Raw genomic sequence first — 20,633 nt, forward strand, 5'->3', positions numbered from 1 at the left:
GCAAAGGCTCGATGGCGGCTTCCGACGGTCAGAACGGCGGCGGTTCGCAACGGTGACACGACTTTGGCGACGAGGCAACGGCGGAAGGTGTCTCCCTTTTCCGTCGCATTTTGACCCTTCATACATAGCTCAGTTCGGCGGCGAAGCAGATCCACGGCGCTGATGGACGCACGGCGGTGACGAGCTCCCTCAACGGCGACGCGACAGATCTGACGGCGACGGGATCCTCGGCGGTGTCTTCTCTCTTCCCTCAAGCGTTCTCCCTCGGTGCGACTGCGTGGCGACTTGGCGGCAAGGCTGGGCGCGATTTCCTCCTCCTTCGAGGCCCTCTCTCTCGCCTCGGATCTGATCCGCAACAGAGGTGGCTCCACGGACAGCAGCGGCGGCCTCCCCTCATCCCTGCGACGACGGTGACGGCCCTGAGCAGCGCAGCGGCGGCGAGCTGGCGGTCACCCTCTCTCCTGTGCGCTCTCTCTCTCTTTCTCTCTCTTTTTCCCGGATCTCCTATCTCTTTGTCAGCAGCGGTGGCGACGGTGGCAGTGACGCCCACCGCACCACCTTCCCTTCTTCTCCCTCACCCTCCTTCCGCGGTACCCCCTTCCTTCTAAACCCTTTCTTTCTTTTCTTTTTTTCTTTCCTTACAGGAACCGTGTGTGTGTGTTGGGTTTGTTTTGTGTGTGTGTACGTGTGGGGTGTGGATGTAGGGGTAGCTAGGGTTTCATTTAGGAAAAAAGGGGAAAAATATGTGTGTTAATTAGGATTAGGGTTTGTACGTGAGAATTGGAAATTTTGGAGTTTAATTTGAAAATTAATTGAACCCTTAAAATTATTTTAAAATATTATTGGTTGTCTTAAATTGCTATTTGGTTTCCACTTAAATACTCTAATTAAAAATATAATACAATATAATTAATTTTTTTATTAACAAAACATAAAGTATTTAATTATAAAAAAATATTATCATATAAAAAATCTTATTATTTTATATATACTAATTTTATAATTTACATATAGGAATTAATTCAATAATTAGAAAATTAGATAAAATTCTAATTTTTATATCCAAACATCATTATTTTTTTAAATTTCTAAGACTTTAAATAGTAAATAGGAAAACAATCCAAAATTATATAGTTTTGATAAAAATCTTAATTTATTTCAAATCCAGTTAATCAAAACTACCTTTAATTATCTTCAATAAAATAATTTATGAAATTAAATCTGTAAATAAATATATAATTTGAAATTGGTTCACAATAACTTTTTAAAAGTTTTGGGTCTTACAAGAAGCACACACTGAAGTGTGCGTGCGCACAACTCCCTGTGCGTACGCACAAGTGAAAACCAGCAAGTGTGCGTACACACACGTACCAGCACGTGACTTCATTAATGAAGTATGTGCTTCATGATTATAGGGGCCTCTTGGCCTAATTTTTGGAGTTTCTAAAGCCATTGGGAGTGCTATATCAAAGGGGATCATTTTCATATTAAGGGAGCTCACTTTTAGATACATTATTAGGAGTAGGATAGGAGTAGTGTAGTTTATGAAATTCTCTCTTAGAGTTTTATTTAGGTTTTATTGTAGAATTTTATACTTTCAGTTTTGATTTTGGATTTTGCTCATCTTCATTATAAGTAATCTTTAATTTTCTCTTTAATTGCACTACTCTTGCTACTTTGTCTTATGGTTCAAGTTATTTTATTAATATATGCAATTTTGATTTCTTGAATCTTTTGTTTAGGAATATGATGTTTTATGATTTCTATATGCTTTGAGTTTCTATTGTTGATATTGTGAATAGTTTGGTTATAGTTTTCATTATCTTTTGCAATTTGCTATGTTTTGCTTTTATGCCCACAAGGTGTTTGTGGAAATGCCAATTATAGATTTTGAGTAGATTTTCACACCTTGTCTTGGGAAATGAGTTTTTAGGATACTAGAGTCATAATATCCGACATTTAGTGGTAATTCTTGGATTGTTAGTTGGCTCCTGTTTCCATTTACACTAGCTTTTTACTAAGTTAATTAGTAAGTTAGCTAAGACTTATGGATTAAGACCAAATATGCTTATTTGACTTACTCCTCGATGTTAGGGGTTGACAAAGTGAGATTAACTCATCATAGTTGTCAAAGTTGTTGTTATGACGATGATAGAATTCCTTAATTCTCATTTCCAAGTCAAGGCTCTTTTATGCATTTATTGCATTTTCACTAGTTTTAATCTTACTTTCTTCTACTCTGCATTAATTTTTTTTTTTATCATTTGTTAGTTCTTTTATTCCTTAGTTCTTTTAATTTTTCGTTACACAATTGAAAACTCATTTTTCCTCACAACCAAAAGTGTGACATCTAGTTTGCATAATTCGAAGGAGACGATTCGGGATTTAAAACTTTCGGTTTATATTTATTCTTGAATTGTGACAATCTATATTTTAAACTTTGATTAAAAACTAATTGTTGGTTCAAAACTATACTTCCAATAAAAAAAATTCTATTCTTTTGTAAAATTTCGAACCGACATTTAGCTCTCACCATGGGCCTCTCCCTTCTTAGACCCAATCGTTTAGAAATTTTTACCAGATATTAAAATTCGTTAAAAATATCAGAATTCGAACAAGGCGTCAGGCCATACGAATGAAAAATAAGTCCGCTTGATCTTCAGCTATTGAACTGGGGCAGAACATTTATATATATACATACTAGGTTTACATCAGAATCACTAATCAAAATTAGTAATTAAAATTAATTATTAGTATATAGGGTTCCCCTTCGTTGTTGGTGTGTCATTGTCGACCACAATCACGTCATCCTAATCTCTGAAACGACTACGACACCTCCTCCTCTGCAGCCTCCCAGCGTCGCTTCGCCTTTAGCGTCTCTCCATTATTGTGTCATCTTCTGGAGCTTCTCCGTCGACAATTCCTTGGCGAAACCTCCTCCCAAGGCCGCGCCTCCTCAGTCCGTCCCACCTTAATTTTTTGGCAAAATCTCGTGTCTTGGCATGCATAATTACTCTAGTTTTTAATGATCAAATTTAAAGGGTCAAAATCTGTCTCCACTTAGTTCAAACATGACACATGTCAATTGCGGATGCAGATTGGTTCATAGATCTTAGCCACTATAGCCATGAAAATAGAATAGTCACCAGACGACGAGATATATATATATATAATTTGAATTTTTTAAATTTGAGATTTTATTTAATAAAATAAAGTGTAATTTTTTATTATTTATTTTGTAGATGAAATTAAAAAAATTTAAAAATAAAAAATTATATTTTATTTTTTAAAATAAAAATTTAAAATTTAAACAATCCAAATTCATATATATATATATATATTTCGACTTTTGACCAAAGTTATAAAATAATATCTATCCATATTTTTTTAAATTTTTGTTATTGTAAGATAAGGAGTATAAATATATACATAAAAATAATCCACATAATATTGATAAGTTTATATTATATTGATTAGGAGAACTGGACAAAGTTTACTTAGCATTTGTTAATTGCATCAAGTTTCCGTTTAACCAAATTAGCAAACTATATCCGATTAAATAATAAATATAATAATAAAATTTTACATCTAATTCATAATCTTAACCAAGTTCAACCAAGTATTTTAAATTCAAAAGCGCATGTTTCACTGCTGTCATTGCCATCTTCTTCTTTCTTAATGCTGCATCTTCTTCTTTCTCTTTTTCGTTATCTTTTTCTTTCGTTATTGTCATTACTAACAACACCAATATTTTGCTAACATTTTTATTGGTTCTGATTTTTTCTGGTATCATTATTAAATAATTTCGATTCATTTCTTAATTTATTTGAGGTTTATTTGGATTTAGAAATAAATTCGATATATTTTTGTTGATGATTGAATTTTTTAATACTTATTCAAATCTGAACTAATTTCAGTTGATTTGTGAATTAACTGAAGTTCACTTGATGCTGCTATTAAGTATTGACCAAGTTTTTTATTCCTTAAGAAATTTCGGTTCATTTCTTAGTTTAATTTAGGTTCATTTGGTTTCGTTTTGCTTGAATTTGCTGAACTTGCTCATGTGTGATTGTTTAGTTAATTTTTGTTCAAATCTGAACTAATTTCGGTTCATTTGTGAATTAACTAAGGTTCACTTGATGTTGTAGTTAAGTATTGACCAAATTTTTTATTCTTTAAGAAAATTCAGTTCATTTCTTAGTTTAATTTAGGTTCATTTGGTTTCATTTCACTTGAATTTGCTAAACTTGTTCATGTGTGGTTGCTTAGTTAGTTTTTGTTCAAATCTAAACTAAGTTTGGTTCATTTGTGAATTAACTGAGGTTCACTTGATGCTGTTAAGTATTGACCAAATTTTTTATTCCTTAAAAAATTTCGATTCATTTGGTTTTGTTTCACTTGAATTTTTTCTCCTTATTTTTCGTTTTGTCTTCTTTTTTTATCTTTTTTTTCTTTATTTTTTTTATTTTATTTTCTCAAAATTCTTTTTGATTTACTCTTTTAAGAGGAATAAAACGAAGACGAAGAAGAAAAAAGAAAAACACAAAGAAAAAAGAAGAGGAATACGAAAAAAAAAAGAGGAGAAACACAAAGAAGTAAAAAATGAAGAAAGAAGAGAAGAAAAATATTAGGTAGTTAAAATATGTATTTACGCTTCACTAATAAAACTGATTTTTATTATTTAGACTAACTTAATTAAATTTAATTATAAAAAAATTTGGATGTATGACCGCTCTCGTAACATAATCTTTGTGTAATTATGCCTACTTTTAAATATAGTAAACATTATATTACGAGCAATTGTTAACTTTTCTAGGAGCAATTGATTCCTATAATTTAGTGATTAATCTTTCGCAGTTTTATTTGAGTGTAGAGTTCTAAGTTTGACTCTCATTTCTACTTCTTTTTTTTTCCCAAATGTTTTCAAGAGTAATTTCTATCTTTATTTTATTAAATAAATAGAAAATGTTTACTTTTCTATTAAAATTTTTCTTTTGAAAAGAAAGTCCTATACGCTAAATCGCTAATAGGCTATAAGTTGCTCTCCGTCCATTTGTTTATTTGTTTACTTATCTATTAATCTTTTCATGAATGAAACGTTTAAGGCTACGATATTATTTCTTAGAAGATTTTGGTTAATCTGACTATGACAGAAGATAACTATTCGGGGAATTCAAATATATATATATATATATATCAAAAATATTATTTGTATGTTAAAATCAGTTATTAAAATTAGTCACTAACATATTTATTTATAAATATATATGTAATTTAATTTATTTTTAATATATATTTATATTTTAACATATATTTTATACTAATAATTAATTTTGGTGACTAATTTTAGTATACATATAACATAGTCATATATACAGAGAGAGATGTATATTAAAATTAGTAATCAAAATTAATTATTAGTATAAAATATATATTAAAATATAAAATATTTATTAAAAATAAATTAAATAATATATATATATATATATATATATATATATATTTATTTTGGTGACTAATTTTAGTGTATAAATAATATTTTTTTATTTTTTATATTTATGATAACTCATGAAGACTATAAATAGAGAATTTGGAGGAGTGGTTTTGGGTATAACAAAATATGGGAAATCACTTCCTTAGCTTACAAGGCGGTCATGATCATGCTGAAGAGGTCAAAGTAGCTTCAGGCTTAAGGCTCTTGTATTTGTTTGGCATGTTCCTCATTTCTCTCTCAATTATATCTATGGTCATATTTTCTTGCGGTGAAAATGGAGGTGGTGATGATGGCCGTCGCCATGGCGGCGGCGGCGGAATTGATGGTGGAGGCGGAATTGATGGTGGAGGCGGGTGTGGCGGAGGCGGAAATGGTGGTGGTGGTGGAGGCGGGTGTGGCGGAGGCGGAAATGGTGGTGGTGGTGGAGGTGGGTGTGGTGGTGGTGGTGGTGGTTAGCTAGGGAAATTGGCCAATTTGTTGTTTAATTTGAGTATGTAATTGTGTGGTTTAATTCTAGCTAGATTATATGATTCTAATATTTGTACTGAGGAATGGAGGGGCGGGGGGGAATTACAAGGGGGACTGGGTTCCGGGGATTAGATTCACGACCGAAGGATCCCCGGATTTGGAATCGTGAGGAATATCATCGCTTGGAAAAGGATTCTTTTACTGTTTTTTTGGATAATCTGCCTGAAGATATCTCTCGGAGGGAACTATATCAGTTGTTTTGTTGGACGGGAAGGATCAATGATATATATATCAGCAGAAAACAGAAAAATGGAAGGGTATACATCTTTGCATTTGTTCGATACACGACAAAAGGTGGTGCTCTGAAGGCGATTGCAGAAATGAACCAATTCAGGCTACGCCGGAAAACTGTGTATGTGGGAGAAGCCAAGTTTCGAAGGAATTTTCAGGTGGGGAACCGACGGGTGAATGTGGATCCTGGACGAGACCTGGAAAGAAAGTCAGAGACTGCTGGTGATGATAACGGGGCTCCGCGAGTGCTGGTGACGGAGCCGGAGCACATGCTTACTGCTAAGGAGCCGGTGATCAATCCTGGGTTAGGAGACCCAAGTGGAGCTGGCCGAACGCTACTCAAGCAGGGCAAAGGGTGTTCGAAAAGGGTGGAAGTTCCCATTGTAGTGGACAATATGAACTGGTTGGTCCGGAGCTTAGTAGGAAGCACACTGAAACCTATAGACCTTTGTTCGTTGAAGAGAGTTATCCAAGCAAATCTGCATCATGTGGAGGCTGTTCGGGAGATCGGAGAGACTAAAGTCTTAGTAACTTTTGAAACTGTGGAATATGCTGATGAGGCTTATAAGTTTAAGATGGATACTCTGTTGCAAGTCCTCCATCGGGTCAGGCGTTGGGAAGAGACAGAACGCTGTGTGTCTCGCAAGGTGTGGTTGGAGTGTCATGGAGTGCCGCTGCATGTCTGGTCACCAGAAACATTTACAGCAATAGGAGGTTTGTGGGGCAATGTTCTCCATTGTCCTATTCAAACAGGAGAAGGGGCTTCCTTCCGGGTGGGTAGGATTGAAGTTGAAACAGAGGAGTTTGATACGATTAGCGACTGGGTACAACTTGCCGTTGGGAAAAATGAATTTACGATAATTGTGAAAGAGGTGGGATTGGGGAATGATGTAATGGCGATCGTGGAGGAGGAAGGGCGGGTCCAGGAGGGGCACGACGTGGCCGGTTCTTGTGTTCACAGTATGAAGATGGCAAAGGTGCAGTGGGATCCGGCGGCGGACCTGATAATCGGGAATGCTCAGGGAGGTGAGTGTGGAGAGGACAGAATAGTAATTCCAGAGGTGATATTCAATGATGTGAACGTTGAGTTTTCGAATTTCAAACATCAAGCATATGCAACAGATTCGGTGAGCCACACCCAGAATCTTGATCAGGCGGTTATGAAGGGATATGGTTGTGAAGAGGTGGACTCTGACAGAACGGTTACAGAGGATTTTGGTGCAGGGATAGAAAGGGATTTTGGCTATTCTAATATACAAAGTGGGCCTTTAAATCTGGGCCAAGCACCATATTACCGGGTTGATTCATGTAGAAATGAGAGTGAGCTGGGCCTAGCACAATTAAGCCCAAAAACAAATCAGATTGGGATAGGGCTAAGGGGCTTGGAGAGTGTGCGGTTCGGGTGGGAGAATGAGGGTGGGCCTGACTTTGGTGGGCAAGGGTTGGACCGGGTTGCTGAAAACCTAACCCGGGAAGAGGCGGGTCGGGCAGAGGGGAACCAAGTTCAGATTGTCTCCCCTGCTGTGTTGGCGGCGACGAACCTTGAACCTCCTGTGGCGTTAGTGGCGTCTGACCGGGTAGGCGAGAGGGTGGAAGATGGCGAGGCCAGGCCGCTCCCGCTATGCCAGTTACAGGCCGGCTCTTCTGACGGCGCGGGGTTGGTTCTCGCCGGCTCTCTGGACGCTGCGACTCTGGATCTGGGTTCGGTGCAGGTTATGAGAGGGGGTGTGGATGGTGGCTGCGAGCTGGAAACGAGGGAGGGGTTGCGATGGGGTACGGGAGGCAGGGTACAGGGGATAAGGGAGGTAGAAGGGGATCTCGTGGACATGGACGATGCTGCTGACGGGGCCGAACGGCTGCACCTGGACCGGCTGGGCGAGAAGGAGACGCTCTTGGGGGCAAACCGAAGAGGAGGGGAGGGCATGCAAGCGCTGGCTGAGGTTGAAGACACATTAGAGGTTGAAGCTGATTCTGAAACAGGTGGAGGGCGGACCATAAGAGGAGCTGAAGATAGAATTTCCAAGGAAGCACAGGTCAAGGAAAATCAAGAAACATGGGCATTGGCGGTGGAATCTGGTGCGGTGTTGTACGATGAGGATGTGGATATTATGAGCATTTTGCAGGCTCAGAATGAAAAAATAGCGGAGAAGCGAAAGCTGGCAAAAAGGAAAGAAAAGGCAAGGAGGAGTCGGCCTAAGAATAAATGTAAGGTGAGTAATACTTTGATTAAATGATTGTGAGCTGTTGGAATGTTAGGGGGTTGAGGGGAGACGGAAAGTTGAGTATGGTAAAAACGTTGAAGAAAAAATATAATGTGAACATGTTAGGCTTGCTTGAAACAAAAAGGGAGGTTATTTCGAAGTATGATGTTGCTAGGATTTGGGGTACTAGTTCTGTGGGTTGGGAGTTTGTGGAGTCTGATGGGACAGCCGGGGGGCTTTTGTTGATGTGGGATGACATGATGTTTAAGAGAAGTAGCTGTCATAAAGGTGAGAGGTGGGTGTGCATTGAAGGTTTATTAACAAAGAATAATTTTCAATGTGCTGTTTGCTTGGTGTATGGGGCACATGGAAGGGAGGAAAAGAGGGTGGTGTGGGAGGAGTTGAGTTATGTTGCAGGCTTGTGCCAGGTTCCATTCTGTTTGTTGGGGGACTTTAATGAGATCTTGCAAGTTGAGGATCGCAAAGGGGCGACGAGTTTGTCGGTAACTGCGGAAGAGTTTAAGAGTTGGGTTCAAGACATGGAACTGGTGGATCTACCCCTTAATGATAGGAAATTCACATGGTTCAGGGGTCAATCTTGTAGCAAAATTGATAGGGTGTTGGTTACTATTGAATGGGTGGAGGAGTTTCCTGACATTAGACTGAAAGGTGGTCCACGGGGATTGTCAGATCATTGCCCGTTGATTATGGAGACTACAAGAGCAAGCGGGGGCCCTAGACTGTTCAGGAGTCTGGATTCCTGGTTTACCCATGAGGGTTTTCTAAGGACAGTAAAGAATGAATGGCAAAATTTGAGAGGTGGTCCGTTTATTGGTAAGCTGAAGGAATTGACGATACCTTTGAGAAAATGGCACAAGGAAAACTTTAGCGATATGGATAACAGACTGCAAAAGTTTGAGGATGAGATCAGAAAGTTGGACGACCAGGTTAGTAATGGGATTTATGATGGTACAACAGAGGCCAGACGGAAGGCGTTGGTGAGGTTTTGTGAAAAGTGGTACATAAGGAAGGAAATCCATTGGAAGCAGATGTCTCGGTCTAAGCATGCTAGGGATATGGATAGGAATACCCGGTATTTCCACAACATTGCCTCGGCTAGAAGGCGGAATAACAGGATTGATGCCCTGATGATTCATGGACGACTTGTGAGGAATCAGACAAGAATAAAGCATGCAATAAGGGGATTCTACAAGGAGTTGTATCGCCAGGAGGATGCTCCACAGATTGGGGTTCGAGATGGGCTGCTAAAGCAAGTTGGCAGAGCTGAGGCAGAAGCTTTGGAGGTTTTACCGACGGTAGAGGAGATCAGGGAGGCGGTTTGGGATTGTGATTCGTCTAAAGCACCAGGGAGTGACGGGTACAATATGAACTTCATTAAGAAATGCTGGGAAGAAATTGGTCCTGAGTTCACTGCAGAGGTGATGGAATTCTTCCACAGTTCAAAGATACCAACGGAGGTGAATACCACATGGGTGGCCCTGGCCCCAAAATTTGTAGGTGCGAAGGAGATCAAGGATCTTCGACCGATCAGTTTGGTGGGTTGTGTGTATAAAGTGATTTCGAAGATCCTGGTCAGAAGAATGAGATTAGTTATGCCAGGATTGGTGGGGGAGACTCAGACTGCGTTTGTCAAAGGCAGAAAAATTCATGATGGTGCTCTCATCGCCTGTGAGACAGTACATTGGCTGAAGGCGCGGAGAAAAAAAGCAGCAATCATCAAACTGGATTTTCATAAAGCTTATGATAGAGTTCGATGGAGTTTTGTGGATATAGTATTACAGAAAATGGGGTTTGGACAGCGCTGGAGGACTTGGGTGAAGGAGTGTGTTAGTACTGCCACTATGTCAGTTCTGATAAATGGGTCACCTTCCAAGCCGTTTCACATGGAGCGCGGCCTTAGACAAGGGGATCCTCTTTCTCCTTTCTTATTTGTGCTAGTGGTCGAGGTGTTGCATCGAATGTTGGGAGAAGCAGTTAGGAATGGACGCATTGCTCCGCTACTGGTCGGAGGAGAGCATATCGAATTGTCACACTTACAATTTGCAGATGATACGATACTGTTTTGTCCACCAGTCACAGACACAATCGTGAATTATAAGAGACTGCTGCGGTGTTTCGAGTTGATGTCGGGGCTCAGCATTAATTTTGATAAGTCAAATCTGATATCAGTGAATTGTGATCAGGAATGGGTAGATCAGGCGTGTGGTATGCTGGGGTGCAATGAAGCGGTTTTACCAGTGAGGTACCTCGGCGTCCCATTGGGTGCGAATCCGCGCATGGTGAAAACTTGGAAACCGATAATAGATAAGGTGGAAGAGAAACTTAGCCTGTGGAAAGCGAAGGTCCTGAACAAAGCGGGTAAGCTGGTGCTCATCAAATCAGTGTTGAATAGCCTACCAATATATTACCTTAGTTTGTACAGGATGCCCAAGGCGGTTGCGGATAAACTTATTGTGTTACAAAGGAGATTTTTGTGGTCTAAGGGGGATGGGAATGATGGTATCCCGTTAGTTAAGTGGGAGTTGGTCCAGGCACCGAAAAAGGATGGGGGCTTGGGGGTTGGGGATGCAATGCTTCGAAACACAGCCCTCTTATTCAAATGGTGGTGGCAGTTTTCAAAGGAGGAATGTCCATTGTGGAAAAAGATTGTATGCTCGTGTAACAACCTGAACTCTGATGAAATGCTAACAAATCAGCAGTTGCCAAGTAGAGGAGGGCCATGGAAAGACATTTGTCATTTGAACATAAAGGAGCAGCGGCTAAAAGACAAACTGCTCACTGGCCTGGCAAGGGAGGTAGGGAATGGGAGGAGCACCCTGTTTTGGGAAGATAACTGGCTGCAAGGTGAGCCCCTAAAACGGACTTTTCCAAGACTCTTTTCTATTTCAAACCAACAAGGGTATGTAATAGGGGATTGTGGTTTTTGGGATGGACTCGAGTGGATATGGAATTTTCAGTGGAGAAGGGAGTTGTTCCAATGGGAGTTGGAGCTTGTCAACCAGCTTCATGAGAGGTTAAGGACGGTGACATTGGCAGATGGGCAAGAGGATCATCTAGTTTGGAAGTTTGATTGTAAAGGGATATTCTCTACCAACTCTGTCGTGAAGGTCCTACAATCGGAGACTTTGTCAGCGGAGGTAACGAGTTACAGTTTTACAAGTGCAGTCTGGAGAGGAGTGGTACCTCCGAGAATTGAGCTTTTTGGATGGTTTGTGCTTGTTGGTAGAGTTAATACCAAGGAGAGATTGAGTCGGCTAGGCGTTATTTTGCCAACTGATAATATCTGTGTACTCTGTAAGAAGGAGGTAGAATCGGTCAAGCATCTATTTCTTCTCTGTGACCTTACATGGCAGGTGTGGTGCAGTTGGTTGCGGTCCTTTGGTGAAGATTGGGTTATTCCTGGTACCATTAGAGAACTGTTTGAGAGTTGGACTGGTTGGCATCAGCGAAAACAAGACCAGAAGAGGTGGCTGACTGGGTTCTTCGCAGTGATTTGGAATATTTGGGTGGAACGAAATGCTAGGATCTTTAATGATAAAGAAACAGGTGTTGACTTCGTAATAAAGAGCACAATCCAGAGTTACAATGAATGGACTGCTAGTGATTCTGCGGGTTGTTGATGGCATTGTTGACTTAGACTAAAATGTTATGTTTTTCCATGTAGTTTGTTGTTTAACTTGTTTGCTCCACGTTACAGTGTTGAGCTTCCTTTGTTTCAAAAAAAAAATGATTCTAATATTTGTATTCTATATATACCTCTATAGTTTATTATAAAATAGGGTTAAGATACTATAACTATCCCTTAGCTTGGCCACAAATACATGTTATCTTGTTTAGTTTCCTATTATGTAATTGTTATTTCGTTTTTATAAAGCCTATATATTCATGAAGAAATTGTGATCACAGGAGAATTAGGGAGTAACTTAATAGTGAAGTCAAGAACAGAGACCAGAAAACAGAGATAGAGAGAGAGAGAGAGAGAGAGAAAAAGAAGAATACTGATTTCTCAAGAATCTGAATAATGATGAATCTCAACTTGTACAATGCATGAATCATTCCTCCTACTTATACGCATGAGCTAACACTGAACTAGCCTAACTGAATAACAAACTTGTAACCACTTCTAACTAACTGCTTTCACTGCTAACAACTAACTCTTCTAACTAACTTCCACATCAGCAGAATTATCGGGAAAAAAAACTTCCACATCAGCAAGCTTACTTAATGATGAACTATACTTAATTACTTCCTTAATCCGACAATCCAACCTTTTAGGTTTCAAAGTTATTAATAAGGTCAAATTAAAACTTTGGAAGCTGCTAATCTAACATCTATTATTATTATATATACCGTGCATGTTTTTACATTTTAGTATGTTTGACAATTTTTTTCAAGTAAAAATAAAGAATTATATTAAACGTACATAAAAAAAATAACTATTTATATATAATACATATTAAAATATAAATATATATTAAAAATTAATTAAATAATTTAAATATTTATACATAAATATATAATAATTAATTTAATAACTGATTTTTTGTATGTTTATAAGATTTTTTAAAATAAAAATATTAAAAAAATAAAAATCTTTTGAATTATTATTTTTTAAAATTTTTTTTAACATAATGTACATTTTGATATTTTGAAGTTTATTATTATTAGTCCTATTTTTTAATTATTTTTCGCGGCATTTTCTTATTTAGTTGTTCTGAGACTCATTAAATCTTATTGTGAACATATATCTAAAATGCAACACCACCATTACATATATACTTTCTCTAATTAATAATGCAAGAGCCTTTTCATTTAAGTAGCATAATAAAATGTCTATATTTTAATACGTTTTTTATTAGTCCTATTTTTTAATTATTTTTCATGACATTTACTTATTCAGTTGTTCTGGGACTCATCAAATCTTATTGTTAACATGCATCTAAAATGCAGCACCACCATTATTACATTTATACTTTCTCTCATTAATAATGCAATAAGAAGCCTTTTTCATTTAGGCAGCATCATAGATGTCAATATTTTTAGTATATTGTATTGTTATTATTGGAGGTGTTACAAATTCTAAATTTATTGAATTTCACATTCAAAAAATTATATGTTCATAAAAAATATCCATCAAATTAATTATTATATATACATATTAATGTATATTTTATATTTTTATATATATATTTTATACGAATATAATTAATTTAGTAACTCATTTTTTACATAAATTTAATATGGTTTTTTATGATGGATAGAACATAAAAGAAGTCAACTTAATTGATACCAAAAATTCGGATTACAAAAAATAATATTTTCTGTTCTATGTGGTTTGTTATGACTTATGATGAGACAAGTACTTAAAAGATCTACTCATTCATGTGTATGGTTCTTGTATTTGACATGGTCAGATCCTAATAAGTACTCAGCCCAATAGACTCCTTTGTGTGAAATTTTGTTGTAAACATAAACGCTCAACCTGGGTTTTCTTCTCTTTGTGTTTGTAATCACTTGAATTATTTGATGATGAAGAGAACAACGAAAGAGAAAGTTTAGTATCGATTTCTTGTTCACTTTGTGGGTTTTCTAATGAGTCTTGGCTTAGCTTAAGCTCTAGGAAACTTGATGATGACGACCCTTTCTTCTCATCATCATACATTTGGTTTTTTAGATCATGTACCTGCAATAACCTCGAAAAGGAAATAAAAAAATTAAATAAAATATTTTCCAAATGCTAAATATCCTACACCACTAATTAATTAATGAATAACATAAGTAAGAATTTACAACATCATCAACAGTAAAAAGAAAATCAAGAATTTAAATAGTAATTAAGTAAAAACAATTGACTTTACTATAATGAACCATGGAGGACATTATTATGAAATTTGATAATATTAGAGAGGTAATAAGAAAGTAATTTAAAATTATTTTATTTAACTTAAATAGTTATAATTACATATTTATTATTTTTAATATTATTCAATTATTTTAGTAATAATTAATAAATACAAAATAAAATGAATAATAATTAAAGAATGTAAAAAAATAATTTTAAAATATTTTAAACTGATTTTTTTATTATTTTTAATTTTTTTTTATAAAATAATATACAGTGGTTAATGTTTTTTACATGTTAACAAAACCTAAAAAATACTATGTACTAAAATATACTGATTGTTATATATAATTAAGATAGATTTCTTTGTTATTCAATGAAAAAACTTGCAACAAAAATCTTAACAACTACCTTAACAAAATCTAGTAAAAATAAATAAATCAAATAAATTCCAATTTGCAAGTAAGAAATTAGAGGTATAAAATGTAGTAGCTAGTGTTATTATTATTACCTGAGTATCTAACTTGGCATGATGGCCAGCAGGGAAGGCAACACTGCAAGAACTTCTTTGATGATGATGACATTGATAATCAGCCAAGGTAGTAGTGCTCCATTGTTGTGATGAAGGTTGTGCACCAAATCTAGTATTGTCATCCATTGAAATGCCTACTAAAGTTTCATGTTTCTCACTTTCTTGTGATCCATTATCATTCTTATCCTTTAAGGTTCCTCTAGGAGGAGGAGGAGGAGGCCACTTCACTTGTTCAAGTATTTGGCAAGACCTAAAAGCTCCATTACTATTACTACTATTATTTCTTCTTATTATTGCATCCCTTACATCAAATAGATGTGAGCTTGCTTCATATAACCTTGAATCTTTGTCCTCCAATGAACTTGATCTTGTCATCATGTGACTATTGAAAATCCCAGTTGGGTGAAATCTGCAAATTAAAGAGAATAGTTAAAAGAATTTTAATAAACATGTATTACTATTACATGCATCATATATGTTAGTATTTAATTAATTAGATAAGATTTAATTTCTCTGTCCATCTCTATAATTTTATTAAATTTTTAATTAAATTTTTATATTTTTTATTAAATTCTTATACCATATCAAATTTTTTAATTAAGTCTTTATTATAACAAAAAGTTGGAATTAATAAAATATTTTATTAAACAAAATAAATATATCTAACATTTAACTGAATATTACTTATATTTTAATAAAATATTATATTCCGTTAATTTTATTTAATATTTTTTTATGATAAAATTTATTTACAAAATTTGATATGACAGAGGGATTCAATTAAAAAAATTATAAAGACCTAATTAAAAATTTGGTGAAACTATAAGGAACGATGATAGAGTAATTAGATCATTAGATAATAATATAATATAAAATCCTTTTATACACGCTTATGATAATAAAACTTTTACTAGTAATATAAGTGATACCTTGAAGAGGCATGATGATGAAGTTTAATGTTATATGGTTGTTGTTTAATGAGGAGAGATGATGATGGTACATAACTACTACTCCTGTTAATAATGTTATCAACCCCAAAGTGTGCTTGTACATTTAATCTTTGATACATCTCCAAAATTTGATGCCTTCCTTGTTGCATTGCCCTACTTTGGGATAAAACTGAAATAATATAATGCATGATATTGTGAATTTATATGTGATGTAAATTACTAAAACTTCAATAGTAATGAAAATTCTAAAATTTTTACCTTGACCAGACTCATCAAGCTTCTTACTTCGATACATCTGAATTTCAAAATAATTAGTTAAATACAAGGATAGATCAATACGTTATTATTGAAGAAAAGATTCAAAAAACTTTAGTAGATATAACGAGACTTTTTATCATAAAATCACTTGCTCTAAAATCTTAAATTGACAAGAGAAAATATATAAATAATTATATATTTACCATGTTCTTGATGTAAAAGTCTCATTTTTTTAATTTCTTCAAAAATCGAATAAATCACTTGTTTCAAAAGTTTAATTTAATAAAAAAATATATGAATAATTATATATCTAAACAACCGAATAAAATTAAGTATATATATATATACGAACTTGCCTGCAAATGACTCTTTACATGTGCAATGCTAAGACCTCTCACATTCATCAACTGAAGAACCAACTTTGGTGTTGCTCCTGAATCCATTATTGCCAATTCAAATATTTGGATAAGTTTAAAAAAAAGTAAATAGATAAAAGTACATATGAAAAAATTTGGAATAGACAAAAATAGTATAAATATAAGATTGTAAACATCAAAGTACATCCAAAAAATTGTTTTCGATGGACAACATTATCATGTCGTTAGTAAATTTGTAAGATTTGGGGTGTACTTTTATCCTTTGAAATCAATATATTTTAGGTGTAATTTTATATTTACAAACTTTGGTGCGTACTTTTGTCCACGGCAAACTCTTTTATGTGTAATTTTGTTCATTTATTCTGAAAAAAAAAAAAAAAGTATGTCTATGAAATCCCAATATATATAAGGATATGAATTTGAAATGGTAGTGTGATTAGATACTTACTTTCTTGTCCACCAAGGCGATTAACAGCTTGAACAAAAGCAAGATGGAGATCAGGAGTCCAACGAAGCCTTGGCATCTTTGACCTCACATATTGTCTAACCATACTTGTTGTTCTTCCTTTATTATTCTTATTATTATTCCCTCCTTCATCTTCTTCTTCTTCTTCTTCGCTTGATGATGTGGTGTTGTTGTTGTTGTTGCTGCTACTCAAATTCCCTTCTTGCCATGAAGATGAACATATCTCATTATCATTGTTATTGCTTCTGTTCTCATGATCACCAGCTTCTTCATTCAAGTCTATGAATGAACGTTTTCTACTCCCATTATTAGGACTAGTAATTAGAGAGCAAGACCCTTCTTTGCCTTCAATAATTCTCTCACCCATTATATTAAATGATTCCTTTCAACTTCAATTCTTCCTGTGAAATTATTTCATACATATAGTCATATAGTACACTCAAAATTTCAGAATCCAATGAACCTTGTCGCTTCCATATATATATATATATATATATATATATATATATATATATAGAGAGAGAGAGAGAGAGAGAGAGAGAGAGAAAGAAAATAAAGGGCCAAGATATATATATGGCATTATATTATTACGTGTGTGTGTGTGTGGGAAAAGATCAATGCAATTTAATTAGTTGTGGTGATTTTGCAGACATAGATACACACATAGAAGGACTATATGTCCCTATTTAACATTTGTACCATAAATTTATTGTTACTAGTAATTATAACTGTTTGTACAAGTGTATATGCATGTTCCTAGGTCTTGGAATTCCACATATTATAACCTATAGTTTGAAAGTTGTAAAGTGTATAAACTATATACAACAGAGTGCATCACTACCTATAAGATACCTCTCTATAATTATTATTATTATGTGTATAGTTTCAAATCTTTCTCTCAATGAAACATGCTTCTTGTCTTTCTTTCATTATCTTTTAAAGGGGATATATAGGGTAACATGTATAAATTAAGTAGATGATGTTTCTGAAATTAAATTTGGAGAGAAACTCAAAGCTTTATGAAATCTAAAAAAACAAAAGGCCAGGAAATTGAAATCAAGACTTGGAAATAGAACCAAATAGAAATGGTTATTCCTGAAGAAAGAAAAAAAGAAAAAGAAAGAAGTTAAATAATTGAATAGAGAATGGAAGAAGTAGCTTGATGATGATAACTACCTTATTTAGTTCAACTCCTTATTATAGCTTCTTCCAACTCTTGATCGATCTATCTTGTTCTTTGAAAAAGATCTAAGAAAAAAAGTCAATCTCCCTCATTTAAGAGCAGATGAAGATAGATGTTGACTATGCTATATATTCATGAAGAAGCATATACCATCAAGTAGTGTTAATGATGATGATGATGATGATGATGGAATATTAAAGTGGAAACCCTAGTACTTGTTTCGAAAGAGAGAGAAGAGAGAGAGACAAAGAGAATGAATGAATGAAGTGAAGAACGAAGGTGGGAGATGCATTATTAGCATCAAGTGGGACTTATTGGAATAATAATGAATGGAAAAATTGAATGTTGAAATGGCATTCTCAATCAAATATTCTCACACACTATTAATTAATTAATTAATATAAATATTTTACATACATGTGTGAAGAGAAGACCATGGTCGGACAAATCATTATTTTAAAAACATTTGAATTATGGCAACTAAATTTCACCATGAGATGAGATCAAATAATTAAACATGTACACACATGACCCCTATCTTGGATTATTCACAATCATGTGATTTCTTTTTATCTCTTTTTACTTTTTCCAATTTTTCTATCACACCTCTCTTAGCTTCTCTCTCTAAGAATTTCATTCCATCCTTCTTGATGCCCATATAATCTCTCCGTGATAACAATCAGTTGACCTCTGTTACTGACAGCTCCTACTTCTGATCTTTTCTTTTATTAGTCGTTAACATTAATAATTGAAACTAATTAATCTTAATAAGTTGCAATCGTAGTATGTAGTAATATTATTATTGGCAGGCTTATATATATATTTTGACCATGACTATTGTGTAACTGTTTTTTTAGTTTTTCTCGGTATTTTCTACATGTTAAGACAATAACTAATCCGTCATGCATTAAAATTTTATTTAAAAGTTATTGTTTGTCGATGAATTACTGCATACAAAAAAAATTTTTCGAACAATCAATACTTATTTAAGTGAACTAATGAATTAATCTAATTTTATGACCGTGTAACTAGGACTCTTGGCTCCCCTCTATGTATATAGCACACAACAAACACATCACTTTCCTTGTTACTTTCTTAGCATGTTCATTCCATTATTAGAATCACTGCATTTTGATCAGTGCTATCCAATTCCTTTTAATCTGCTATTATTTTTTCTTAATAGAGTATACTTTAGTTTTAATTTGTTAATTATAACTAGTGTTGCCCTATAACTGAAAAAAAAAATATACCAATTTCCATTATTTTGTAAACTGAATTAATACATTTTTTTATTCTTTGTATTTGAGATATAATAATTTATGTGATTTTTTTATCAGCTTAAACTTTTAATTTGGATAAAGTGATTTTATGATATAGTATCATATTTTCTATGACTGAAATGTCTAAAGTTTGATCTTGATTAAATGAAAAATAATTTAGTATGTATAAGATAAATTAAAAAAAAAATTATGCAAAAATTCGCACAAATTCAAAATAGAAATTTTGTGTAAAAAATGTATTAGAAATATAATTATTTATATTTTTTTATTAATTTAAATTAAAAAAAATGATTTTATGGGTGTGAAATCTATATATCATCATATGATAGTAAAATATATATGTCTAGTTAGTGCACTAAATTAAACAAGAGTGAATAGATATCTATCTATATATATATATATATAATCATAAACCCTAAACTCATTAATGGTATATCCCTAATAAAAGCTCCAATAGAAAATTATACTATTGATGATCTGATAATATATATGTTGGTCTATGACAGAAGATATATAACTCTCATTCAATTAAGTGCTTGGACTTAGCTTAGCTTGTAAACAAAGAACTTTTGGTATATTCATCAATTCAAAATTTTGTCCTAGTAACACTACAAGGACTTTTGCTTATGTTTTTCAATTTTCATTATAGTTGGGAAAAACAAAGGTCTTATTAGGTAGTTCCTACTACACTTAAAAATATACTACCTGTGCTCCAAATCCCTAAGTGTTACAAAAGAATCCAATATATATTATTATCTACTACCTCGAAATGTTCATGTCATCAGTATGTCTTAATTTATATATATATATATACGAGGACATTGGTAATGATATGTAAGGGCAGAAGTATTTCTACTATATGCTTCTCATGTCTCGTTGATCATTTCATGAATGCTAGCTATGATTTTTCCTAAAAAAAAGAAAATAAAAAAATAAAAAACATCTCAGCTAAGCAAGGATACAGGTAAACAAAAGTAGGAGGTAAAATATAAAGATGAATTTTATGATGTTTATTATTTTATGTCTAATTTTGTTTTAATTTATTTTTTGTAATAAATTTTAAATATTTAAAAATTATTTATTTATATATTAATTAAATATTAATTTTTAAACCTGTTTTTAACTAGTTAAGCATAAGGTTTTAGACATTATTGTAACAATCACCAAATATAAATTACAGTCTTTTAAAAACTTAAATTAATAAAAGAAAATATATATCTATTTATATCTCCAACAGAATGATATGGATAATAATGAAGCTATTAATAAG

At 34.1% G+C, this 20,633-nt stretch overlaps 1 protein-coding gene across 2 annotated transcripts; it reads right to left on the reverse strand.

Moving 5' to 3' along the window:
• Positions 1 to 13,777: 13,777 nt before the first annotated feature.
• Positions 13,778 to 18,347, reverse strand: LOC107612165 (uncharacterized). Of its 2 annotated transcripts, none has more exons than XM_021108899.2 (7): positions 18,077 to 18,347; positions 16,883 to 17,301; positions 16,414 to 16,490; positions 16,058 to 16,094; positions 15,779 to 15,968; positions 14,829 to 15,258; positions 13,778 to 14,158 (listed from the first exon to the last, which is right to left on the reverse strand). In XM_021108899.2, the coding sequence occupies exons 2-7, from the start codon at positions 17,265 to 17,267 to the stop codon at positions 13,904 to 13,906; spliced, it is 1,374 nt and encodes a 457-aa protein (XP_020964558.1). In that variant the 5' UTR covers positions 17,268 to 17,301; positions 18,077 to 18,347; the 3' UTR covers positions 13,778 to 13,903. The 2 variants fall into 2 exon arrangements, with proteins under 2 accessions (XP_020964558.1, XP_088353369.1); XM_088497243.1 differs by having other exon boundaries at positions 14,018 to 14,168.
• Between the last annotated feature and the right edge of the window lie 2,286 nt (positions 18,348 to 20,633).

Source organism: Arachis ipaensis, chromosome B8 (assembly GCF_059453495.1).
Source record: "Arachis ipaensis isolate K30076 ecotype BB chromosome B8, ASM5945349v1, whole genome shotgun sequence".
Classification (NCBI taxonomy): domain Eukaryota; kingdom Viridiplantae; phylum Streptophyta; class Magnoliopsida; order Fabales; family Fabaceae; genus Arachis; species Arachis ipaensis.

Bases quoted from the DNA above. Each gene is read 5' to 3' on its own strand.
- LOC107612165 (XM_021108899.2), bottom strand. From the start codon at position 17,267: ATGGGTGAGAGAATTATTGAAGGCAAAGAAGGGTCTTGCTCTCTAATT. The intron at 16,095-16,413 runs GCAAGTTCGTAT...TTTGAAATTCAG, and splicing joins ATGTAAAGAGTCATTTGCAG to ATGTATCGAAGTAAGAAGCT. The intron at 15,969-16,057 runs GTAAAAATTTTA...ATATTATTTCAG, and splicing joins GCTTGATGAGTCTGGTCAAG to TTTTATCCCAAAGTAGGGCA.